The 11,652-nt window shown below is 39.7% G+C and overlaps 1 protein-coding gene across 1 annotated transcript in view; it reads left to right on the forward strand.

The window, feature by feature from the left end:
* LOC145462688 (anaphase-promoting complex subunit 7-like) overlaps positions 1 to 7,204 on the forward strand; it is a 13,130-nt gene extending 5,926 nt beyond the window's left edge. The window contains exons 8-21 of the mRNA XM_081446266.1: positions 95 to 147; positions 611 to 645; positions 1,005 to 1,097; positions 1,695 to 1,789; positions 3,018 to 3,132; positions 3,458 to 3,503; positions 4,075 to 4,170; positions 4,405 to 4,505; positions 4,614 to 4,658; positions 5,091 to 5,203; positions 5,499 to 5,615; positions 6,122 to 6,248; positions 6,618 to 6,668; positions 6,897 to 7,204. Of these exons, the coding sequence (XP_081302392.1) occupies positions 95 to 147; positions 611 to 645; positions 1,005 to 1,097; positions 1,695 to 1,789; positions 3,018 to 3,132; positions 3,458 to 3,503; positions 4,075 to 4,170; positions 4,405 to 4,505; positions 4,614 to 4,658; positions 5,091 to 5,203; positions 5,499 to 5,615; positions 6,122 to 6,248; positions 6,618 to 6,668; positions 6,897 to 6,905 (1,096 nt within the window). The 3' untranslated portion in view covers positions 6,906 to 7,204. The remainder of the gene's footprint in view (positions 1 to 94; positions 148 to 610; positions 646 to 1,004; positions 1,098 to 1,694; positions 1,790 to 3,017; positions 3,133 to 3,457; positions 3,504 to 4,074; positions 4,171 to 4,404; positions 4,506 to 4,613; positions 4,659 to 5,090; positions 5,204 to 5,498; positions 5,616 to 6,121; positions 6,249 to 6,617; positions 6,669 to 6,896) is intronic.
* Positions 7,205 to 11,652: the final 4,448 nt, after the last annotated feature.

An 11,652-nucleotide genomic window follows, 5' to 3' on the forward strand; every position in this document is an offset into this window, starting at 1 on the left:
GCACATTTTACCACAAAACTAACTTTAAAATTATATAAATTACTCATATACACATGGTAACTCAAAGCATGTTTTTGTGTTGATTGTTCACCAGGATTGGATCATGGATAAAAGCACAAGTGTTAGCAGCCTCAGGGAAGCATGCAAGTGAGCCCATTCACTATATTTTGTTAATTTAGGATATAATCCTAGATCATATAGAATTATCCATTTTGTCGTGATAGTGGAAAAGTGAATGAAATGCCATGAAGGAAATATGTCTACAATTCCTGTGCTATTTGTTATGGGCATCAGTACGAGTGCATGTGATCCTCTCCCAGGTCAAAGTCAATTTGAATTCTGCTTTCTGATTACTTTATACTTGCTTTTATTAACATTAGCTCTGAGAATTTCATGATAAATCAGAACTTACAATTTTCCCTACGTAGCTGATGAATTTCACTATTCTGAATGCATGCCTATTTGACAGTGTGAATTGAATCTGTAACAAGAATTTACACATAGAACATTCTAAGAAAAAACCTTGTGGAGAACAAACGTGTATACATATACTTAATTTTAAGAGCTGTTTAGTTCAATTGGTAAATGAAAACAATGTTTCTTTCCTTAGAGGGAGCTCAAGCACTGAAGACTTTGGAAACACAGGTACACATTGGGAAAAACATGTGTCCATTACTCATTCGCAAAAATGTGCAGGCCATTTTAACGCGTTGAGGGTGCGTTAAGAATGCGCATACGATGATCGTTTAGTTCTGAGTGGTACTGTAGACAAGATATTACACAAAACATCATAAGATTTGACAATTTTTGTTAATACATGTACTGTTCTCTACATGTACTTGTCTGAATTTTGAAATTCACTCACTGTATTAATTGTTCTTTATTCAGGGCCATATGTTCATTAGTTTTACAAACTATCATGTGCTACCCTCTTTAAATTTTAAGTTTGATTGATTGATTGATTGATTGTATAGTAATGCAGTTTATCATTTTTTTTTTTGCAGTGTTTACGTGATAATGTGGAACTGCTGTGCAATGCTGCAGAGATGTTTTACAATGGTGGAGATTACAACAATGCTAAGTCTTTCTTTCAAAGGGTAATTCACACATGAACATACCCAGAAAAATGCGGTCCCTGCCTTATTACAGTTAGTCATGTCTTCATGTATCTCAAAAGTCTGAAAGATTGAGAGCAAAAATCCAAAAATGCCTGAAGAAAATGTTGAAGAGTATGTGTACTACATGTATGTGCAAGCCCAAGAATATGTTGACTTGGCTAAACCTGTTTAAAAGCTCTCTAATTGGGAAAAGAGCAAAGGGAGTCTGTTGTTGTGATTGTCTAAAACGAGGTACAGCACTGTAGATGTAATTCAAAACATAGGATTACTTTCTGCCTTTTCCCCAGTGTGGAGCCTGTTCTGTGCTTCACGAGTAGTTTGCAGCATGCTAGGGCGAAGGGGAGAAGGAGGAATACAAGAAAGTGTCATCTGAGTAAAACCTGCAGAATTGAGAAATTATGTTTTCCTCTATGGCCATGAAACAAGGGACATCTTGCCCATGTTACCTCTTCCCCTCCCCCACCCCACCACCAACCATGCTTAACATTTTGACTGACCCAGGCAGTTTGTTGTTGTTTGTCTTGAACTCTTGGATGCACTTGTGTGACTGCTGGCTCCCTTTATTCCTACATGCAGGCTCACTCTCTGGACCCGTGTGTTCTTCAGGGTATGGACACATATGCCTTCTTGCTGTCACAGGGTGGATGTGGTAATAATGAAGGGTTAGAAAAGTAAGTGATCTACGATAAAACAACACTAGAGTCTAGTGTTTGAGCAGTGCTTTAATTGAACCTTGTGTTAAACTAACAGATATGAAGGAACAAAGGTTCTGTAGATTGTCTGTGCACTGTGGACTGGTTGAAAATTGAGCAATCTAGGCTGTACATGACAAATACGCCCGGGGGGCAGGGGGGCAGGGGGATACTGTCATATATGGGCTATATAGATATGCGCCGCTGTGAAGGGTATGGTTTTCAAGCAGTTTACTCTAGGATAGGGAGCATTTGGGTCTAGAAATAGGTATCATTTTTTGTGGAACTGACCAGTTGGTTGAAGATTTTATCTAGACTGAGGAAACCAGGAATTGCAACTCAAAAATATAAAAAATCAAATCGGTAAGTTTAAATTTATGCAAACAAGTCTCCACAGTGTCGATAAATGGGGGGATTTGGGGAGTTTACTCTAGTATAGGGTAGCAAAATTTAGCTGAACTAGCTCTGGTTTAGGCTAAGGGCTCCAGGGTCCCAGTGGCACATCCTTACCCAGAAATCCCCTAAGTACCCCCCCCGGGCAAATACGTCACTGTGATGCTAACTGTGAACGTGCAGCGCAAAACGCAATTTTTCTATGGATATAGAAGTCACACATGTGCTGTGGAGCCCCGTTAATACGGTCACCAACGGGCCATGAAAATTTGGCCGTATTAACGGGGTGGTCGTATCAAAGGGGTGGAGTCGAATTTCATGACTGATGACGTCTTAACAGATATATAAATTTATAACAATTGTACTTCTAAACAACTGTTCTAACAAGCACCTGGAATGCAGATATAATTTTAAAAATTGAAACTTCAATTAGTACATGCAATATTATCAATGGAAAGATGAACATAACTGGTTTGAGTGGCCGTATGAACGGGGTAAAATTATAAAGGATTTTCCAGATTGGGATTTCAGAACGTGGGCCCTCATAAGAGAAAATGTATGGGCGTTTCGCTGGGACAAAAAAAGTGGCCATAATGACAAGGTTGAAAATTAAAAAAATAGATTAATGTTGCTCATTGTTTTGGAGATAAAAGAAATGTAAGTGAGACAGGAACAAGATACCATGGCGAGAAACGACGGATAATGGACATGCAACTTAATGATGAGCGAAGTTCTTAAATGTCAGTCGCTCTCTTTATGTTCTCATTATCTACCGATTGTAAGCCTTCAGCTGTGTCCATTTGTTTTTTCACAGACTAGCCAAAGACCTCATTCAAGTCACACAGCTCAAGCCTGAGCCGTGGATTGCCATGGGCCATTTTTGTAACGCGACCAGTCGAAAACCCAGGGCTGTTTATTTTGCTCAGAAGGTCAGTAAGATGTGAATAGATACTTCTAGTTGAGGGTGCACAGGGGAGGGGCCCTGATGCTGTTGTACGCACGCGAATTTGAACAAAATTTACACCTCGTGTAAGCTTTAAACAATTAGAATTATTCACGAATTTACGAATTCATCACATTTCTCTTTTAACTACTTTCACGTATCACTCAACAGATTTTGCACACATCACGCTTGACGCATAAAACCATGCTATCCTCTCAGTTGTGTTCTGGTTACTTCAGCTTAACAAAAGCAAAAACATATATTACTGCCTCCCGTAGGCAGATGTTGACTTTTTGTGTATTTCTTTTTAGGCCCACACTATTGACAGTCGTAATGTCCAAGCACTTGTATTAAAAGGTTGGTAGTCCAAAGTGAAATGCAGTGCGTCAATGGATAAACTAAAATCTAGTTAAGTTCTAACATGAAGCACATCAAATGAACTGCAGATCAATAAACCAATCACAACTTTGGAAAAAAACTCGTTACCCACAAACTGGTGCAAAGCACCGGTAATCGCCGTAACCTATAGCAGGCGCGGAAAACTTGCAAATGTAGTTGGACAACGTGATCTTGGTAAACGTGAGAAAAGTCGTGCTGATTGTTTTGGTTTTACACCTGGTCGTAGTTGCTCAAGTAATGGATACGTGTTTTGTTAAGACCTATCCACTGGATCGTGATCTCTACGGTGGATAGCGTGAACCACCCTACCGCACTACCATGGGCCTTGTTATAGGAGAGGGCGTCTTCTTCTAACTGGATCAAAGCAAGCTGTATAAGCTTTCTCGTCCAATTATGGCGATCAGTCAGAAAATCGAAACCAAATTAATGCAGAGCGGCATTCGAGAGTTACCAGGGATGCACTTATTCAAGAAATAAGGCTGTAGACTTGATGAAGTAAATGATCTATTTATCTGTTTACATATTGCAGCAAGTTTGCTACAAGCTTTAGACAAGCAACAAGAATCCCTGCTGCATTTTCGTGAAGCAGTTAAGTTGGCTCCATGGAACTTTGAAGCTCAGAAAGGTACTTTACATTCATACAGTAACAACTTGACAAGCACCTTATGCAGAAATTTATGAGAAATTCATTTTACTCGACTTGAGATCTTTTGGGAAGGAGGATTCCGTGAGGGAAAAAAAACAAGAACATCTCGGTTAAGAACTTGAGACTGAATTGTTTGTATCTTGTAATATCGAGCTACATTTGTCACGAATCAAGCCATTTATCTTTGCTATGGTATTTTGTCTAACTGTTCAGGTCTTGTTGAGTGTTACATGTCGGCAAAACGTCACAAAGAAGCTCTGACAGTCGCGAAGAACGCCCATAAGACGTTAGGCGCGAATCCAAGGACTTTAACCGTAAGACGTTTATCTTGTTGTAGTTGCTGGTTTTCCCATTGCTAGCGAATCAAAAATGCTAACAGGTTAAACGAAACTTGACGTTACTTTGCTTTTCTCTTCAATTAGCTGTGTGCTTCAGTTATGGCTCACGAACCGTCTTCTTACGACAAGGTAGGTTAAATGTAGAGTGGGGTAAGGATTTCACTCAGCTCTCATCCCGTTCGTGATAGGGTGTAAAATGAAAAGGTACTTGTAGGGTGTTGACATCATCTGTTTGTTAAACAGGAGGAAAATTTCGTCGACTTAGGAGGTTTAAAATCGACAACAGCGCGCGAGGGCTAATTGTGAAACGAGAGCAAAAGCTTGAGATCTCGTCATTTCATTGCTGCCTTACTTTTGACTACTACTATTCTAAAATTCTGTTATAATGCAATAGATTTGAGCTTGTTTTAGTGCCTGAACTTAGTGACAACTAGTGACAACTACTTAAGAAAAAGTGATAACTTTCGGAAATCCTCCACATGAGTCGTGCGAGTTCTGATTGGACAGTAGAATCGTAAGGTCTTCGTACTTACGAAGATAATGATTATTATTATTTCCCAGGCCACCAGTATGCTGGAGAAGAGCTTAGCCCAGGACGAGACTTACACTGATGCTGTTTGTCTGTTGGCGGAAATCATGGGCAAGAAACAGGAATACGATAAAGCTATCGCTCTGTAAGTCGACAAACTAGTATCCCAGAAAATAGTTTACCTTCAACCACAGCTATATCTGCCGAGACCATATTCTTTCGCTTTTCTTTTCTTTTTTTTTTTTTTTGGCGAAGCGAGGAAGGCGCAGTATTTAACTTCCACATTGGCCATCATGTCTTAAGCCTGTATTGGGAAGTGCTCTGAAAGAAAAGGCTTGCTTCTGCCATGCGCATTTGAAGTATCCGCTGACTATCGCTCAGGTGTTGCAATTCTGAACCGTGTATACATAAATACAAAAAGCTTTGATGTTATTTTTCAGTTTACGAAAGCATATGAGTCGTGACCGCACCCCCCGGCTTCACCAGCTATTGGGAGATTATTTAGCTCTGACAAGTGATTACCAGGAAGCTCTGGATCACTACACACAGGCACTGAGGTAACAAAGTCACATTCACAGAATGATTCAGCAAACATCGGCTGTATTTTTTGTAAGAGTTTTTAGGCTTTGACATTAAGACTTTCAAACATCTCCAAAATGCAAACTAACAGCGAGCGAAGAAATTTGGGGTGATAGCCTGTGGCTACTGGATTCTGTCCTTCACTTGTCGGGCAGATGAAGGATTTTGGGGAAGATTTTTGACGACATTCAAATTACAGGGTGGCTCATTCAGCTAGAAAACTGGTCTCCATAAGGGCCCTGTAAATATGAAATATTTTACTGTAAGAAGTTATGCCCATAAAGAAACTTTTTCGTGCTAGTAAGAATGACTGAAACGTTACTTTTCTTTGTATCCTGGTCAACGAACTTCCACAAGTCAGTTTTAAAATTTAATTCCAAAAATTCTGCCTAGAGCCAAGTTACACACGTTTATGTCGTCAAGTTACACGCGCTTCGTCTTGAACGGGCATTATTTAAGTCCTTTGTTTGGTTGTTGTTTGTAGCATGAATCCTGGAGACAGCAAGGCAATGGAAGGAATACAAAATGTTGAACGAGTAAGCGGAGGAGAAGTGGAACACGATAGTGGAGACGAGGCTGATGAACCCAACGGAGGAGTTAGTTTAGAAGAGGTACTCGCTCGCTGGCAGAACATGCCCTTAGTATTTCAGTCGTCTTAATCTTTTGTCTCAGTATCCTTTGATTTTAAGAGGTTTAACTTCCATATCGGTCTGTCTGTGAAAAAGCGAACACTAACACCAGAGAAAGCTGAAGGTTACAAGGTGAAACATTTCTAACCAATCAGTGTTCGACTACAAAGTGAGCCAATCATAAGAGAGCTTGGCCTCACGCACCGCTGAGTGGCAGGTAACTGCTCTCTGCAGTTGACATCTTTGTTTGGACTGTCCCGGCTTTGCATGCTATTTTTTCTATCCATAGGTTAATTGACATGGTAATGCTACAGCTAATTGTCCTTTGTATTTTGGTAAATTTTTTTACAGGAGGACATCGAAGACGAAGAGCCCTGGGCGCCGCAAGATATTCGTGGAGCGGTAAGAACAAATTATGCCCTTATTTAATTGTGTTTTTTTTCGTTAACTGTTAAATGTAGTTAAGATTGGGACTGGAATGAGTTCGGTGGCAGGAACTCTTTACAAATGAATTAAGGATATATTAATGTAGCAATTTTAAAACCCACTAAAGAACGTGTGGCCTGTACTGACATTTTAGCAGGTCTATCAAAGATTTTAATTCTTAAATTGTGACTGTTCATTTTACAGCTCTTCTGACGAAGCCTGGTTTACATGTGGAGCCGAAACATGTGCTATGCAGTGAGCCGGGAAAACTGACCCTTGGTTAAACTGAACTGTGGAACAGAGAGCAGTCTGAAGTGATCAAACATTTGAAGGCCAAAAGAAATAAACTGCTGGACTTCGAGCGAGTATGGAAAAAAGTTTTACCACGCTTCTACCTTCATGTAATACTGAAAACTTGAAATACATCAGTCTCGTAACGTAAGAAAACATGGAATTATTTCTTTAATTTGTAAATAGTCGAAGTCAAATAAATATTCGTAAATGTTTCCTGAGCAATTTCGTGTCTGTTTTCTTCAATATGTAAGCTCAAGTACAATTAACTTTCGTCGGTCGTACCTAGTAACTGTTTCTCTATAAAAGCAAAATGCTTACGGTTGTGTGTCTTTTCCGTTTCTATTCCGGTTGCCTTTAATGAAAACAACTCCAGGGAAATGTTGTCTTTTGTTTCGAACACTATAGTGAGATTTTCTAAATCGGGAATAAAGAGCATTTTTAACACAAATTCTACTGATACTTGCTATACTTCACTAAAAAAATCTGAATCTACCTTCCAAAATTGAGTCTACTCTACGATCTCCAAGTTGTTTCAGGTTGTACCTTCATCCAGTTTTGCCCTTGTTTCTGTAGTTCTCCCCATTTCCTTCCTGTAAATTGTCAGGCATTGTTGCGCAAAATTTATTTAAAAACTACTTATGATATAAGTGTTTTGATCTCCTTGATATCGTGGTTAATTCATCATAGGGTTAACGATAGCTGCCTTACGAACTCAATGTTTTTATTTGCTCAGAATTCACATATAGAAAAAGCCGTTTGTTTTCTATCGCACTGACCAATGAATGTAAGAATCGCTGACAAGTTTTCACTTGTTAAATGAATTAAGTTTAATCCATTGTTATCTTTGCAGCAGGTGTCTATTAATCCTGTTTTGAAATTCAAATTCAGCCTTCAGCTCGGTCGCCTTGGTTTCTTCAAGCACTCTGCATGAATATTTAATGCGAAAAGTTTAGATCTTCCTCAAATGTAAAAGGTTTCAAATCTTAACCCCAAAACACGGACATTCACTTGGTTAATCTTCCCTTTAAAAAAAGCAGGAAAACAGATTGAAGTTTGGAGAAAGCGCATTAAGTTCCACAGCAAGCTCATCAAGGTCCACCGCTTTCACGATACAAATAATTGTGGACAATTTTGTTTAAATACTGTGCTCAACAAACATGGGGAAAGACATCGTGCTTGGAGAAGACTGGCTTATCACTCTGTCCGTTATCTATGGTTTGGGCGCTGTTCTGTCCGTCTGGGCGACACTCCTTTCGCCAATGTTGCTTGATATCTGGGACACACCGCAAGGACAGAAGAAGAAAACCGATCGCGACTGGTCGACCATATTCCTCGTTCTTCTCCTGCTACAACCTGTCACGTTCGCTGGTTCAGCGGTGGGTATGTGGTGGATCTCCGCGTTCGCTGTTGTTCCTCCGGCTCATTTTGTGCTGACAATTTTTTCGTTCCTGGCAATTGATTTCTTTCGTCCAGATGACGACGTTTTCAGTAAATATAAGTACTCTGTACTAATGTGAAGGATGTTCGATCTGACGTCGTTTTTGCATGCATGTGTAATTGATTCAGCTATCATAAATTTGTGACGAAGGGGAATTCCTTCCTTTATTGCAAAAACGACGAAGTTTCAGTGTTATGTTCGTCATTGCATGTCTTTTATTATTGTAGTTTCAACCGTGATATTCAGAAACACTGTGCCAAAAATACACTTCAAGCATAGTTTGCCCCTAGCTGCAGATACAAGGGGCTTATTTGTTATTAAAATAAATTCCTTCTCATTTTGAGTATAGTTCAGGCCTTAGATTAATGGCGCTCTTGCGTCTTTTAGGTCAGCAGAACCTCGGACATAGCATGTGTGAACCGAAATTTTAATTTGTGTCTTGTAGGCCGGGAAGGAAACTTGCTATTTGTAATTTTTCATAAAAATTAAAAACAGCTAATTATAAATAATTTATTCGATGGTAGCCAGCCTCGTTTGTTTCAAGAGCAATTAGTGATATAGTGAGCCACCAACTTCTGTAATTGTCTCATGGGCGGTTGGAAGAGTGTAAGCATTGAACAATTTTTCGGTTAACTTGTTTCCACATTTTGACGTGACAAACGTCGGACCAGGATTAGATTTCGATAAATTCTCGTTTAACTCTCCGAAGAGTTTCCAATGCATCTCATTGTCCGATTAGAGAGTCGCACGAGACCTCCGAAGTGTCACGACAGCTTGTCGCCAACATTCCTGGTAAGAACACGAGGGCGCAGTCAAATTCCGTCTGAGCGAAAAATGACTTTTCCATTTATAGTCTATTTATGTATGTTTGAGTCAGTATTGTAGTGTTCACATCGTCTGTCCTCAGATCATGCTACAACTATCATTTAACTCGAGCTCCAGCTCTGCTTTAACCCGTCGGGTACCAAACTTTAGCCAAAAATACCGTTTTTAACCGTTTAGTCAGGTTTTTTTAGCTGCCATGACGCTAAATAAGCCTAAGTTTTGCTAAGAAAGCTTTTTTTTACTAAAAGGAGAGATTTTTCGAGGATTAGGCACGAAATTGAGCAAAATTTCAATTCCGGACATGCGCAAAAGCCAAAATTTTTTTTTGTTGCCATTAACCGTTCTCAATTTTGTTTGTTGCCCCTTTCCTTTCTGTTTTTCTCGGCCCTTTTACACTGGCTACCTTTTGCGTTGTATGTTCTTTCTGGCTGCCGTGAAAAGTTGGATGTTAATTACGGGCGAAGCCTAGAAATGGACCTTGATCACTCATAGGCGTAGTGGTCCATTTTACCACCGTTTTTGCACCAAAACTGATAACGTTGTTTTTCGATTTGCGACGTGGGAATGTCGTCGATATCTAAACCTGACCATTGCGCGGAAAGGCCTAGCCTAGCACTACTATCTGCTTATCAAGAATGTCTGATGACATTTAAATTGATGACGTCACAAGTGGTACAAAGAGCACGACCATTAAGTGGCCGTATATGGCCACTTGGGCGTCAAAGGGTTAATCCCGCTTCTCTTTGTGGGAGACGCGGTCACATAATCACGGATCAGTGTGTTCAATACAGGATCAAAATTGCTGGCTCGTTGTGCGAAGTTCTTCTTTTGAGCCGCAAGATGCATCTCTAACGCTCTCTTCACCCTGGACAGTAAATGAGTAGCGCGAACTTTAGGGACAACCCTATTGATGCTACAGAACCCGGGATAAGCAGAGGCCAGGGGAGCCACTGATCTTATATATGACACGATACTGATTGAAGGTCACTTGACCATCAAATCAAGTCACCCTGAAATGCTCAAGAAATGCTGAGCTTCCGCTTAGATTTTGATTTAAAGGTTTAAATTCCCCTCCATTTGAGTGTTTTAACATGTTAAGCGTTTAATTTCCGATGAGAATAACTGCTCAAAATAGATAACTTCGTCTATTTTTGTCCTCGAGCGGTTTCCGTGAGACCTCGCAAAGCAGTGGGCAGGACAAGGGAAGATCGCTAACCGGCGGGCAGTTTAGAAGATTTCTTGACATTTCCTTCCTTCTTAGTCAGTTACTAGACGCATGGCACGACAGGCAATAACAATTAGCTCACGAAACACCAGTCCTTGATAGCAACAATTAACACTGAATTAATAATAATGTTGACAATTGTTCCAGCCTGGTCGATTCTCAGTTTATTGCTTCTGACCTACCTTTTATAACTACTCAGGCTTGTATCTGTAGTTTTCAGGAAGCGATTTCGGCATTACCTGTAATGTAGCTGATATACAAAAAGAACGCTACCTATTTCCACTACCTAGTGGGTCGTCGAAAACGTAGCGTTGAACGAGAACACAAAATGGCCGCCGAAAATACGAATACCTTTCTTCTCGTTTTGCTTCTCTTTTTAACCATAAGAAAAACTAATCTGAATGTCACTGTCTGTGGTTAAAGAATAGTGACACAAAGTGTCTCGCAAAATGTAAGGCAAACGAGAATCAGGAAAAGCTCTGTGAATAAACGGAAAATACGTCAATTTTTCTGTCATTTTTCCATCTTTGTATTACTTTATTTTTTTTTTTTCAAGTTGACCGCTGACGAGTTGACACCATTCATAAATTAAATAGGTCTTCCTAGTGTTGTTAATGCTTCTTCGAGCCTCATTTGCTTTCTTTAGTGAAAATAAGTATGTGGTCTGAGAAGAATATTAGGCTTAAAGGCTTGAAGTTTTCTCGCCTGGATACAATCTTTCGTCGACATTTTTATAACTGGTCAGTTTCTACAATGCGTGAGTTCTAATTCATATCGCCGACTTCTTTCACTATTGTGGTCACTTTAATATTTCTTTTATTGACCGCCGAGTCATTGAAGATAAGCCAATAAGTCTAATAAGTCTCCTAAAAGACTGCTGGGGTTAGTTCATTTTATCTCATCCCACACGGCGATGGCAAGTTTATCCTCTGACAATAGATCTTTTATCATCACAGTCATGAAAACTCCTTCTACCCTTTTAACCAGCAGTAATCCTGCTCTTCTGAAGAGGCTCATAACCATTGAAAACCTTTTAATTTTCCATTACACCTTGTAATTACGGGGATAACCCCTACGGAAGTCACTATTAAAACACGGTGCTGACCAATTTCTAAGAGATTAAAGTCTTGTTTCCCTTTTACGTCAATAATGTGACTGTACACACGCAGTTAAAAATA

The sequence above is a fragment of the Orbicella franksi genome, chromosome 12, assembly GCF_964199315.1.
Source record: "Orbicella franksi chromosome 12, jaOrbFran1.1, whole genome shotgun sequence".
Taxonomy (NCBI): Eukaryota; Metazoa; Cnidaria; class Anthozoa; order Scleractinia; family Merulinidae; genus Orbicella; species Orbicella franksi.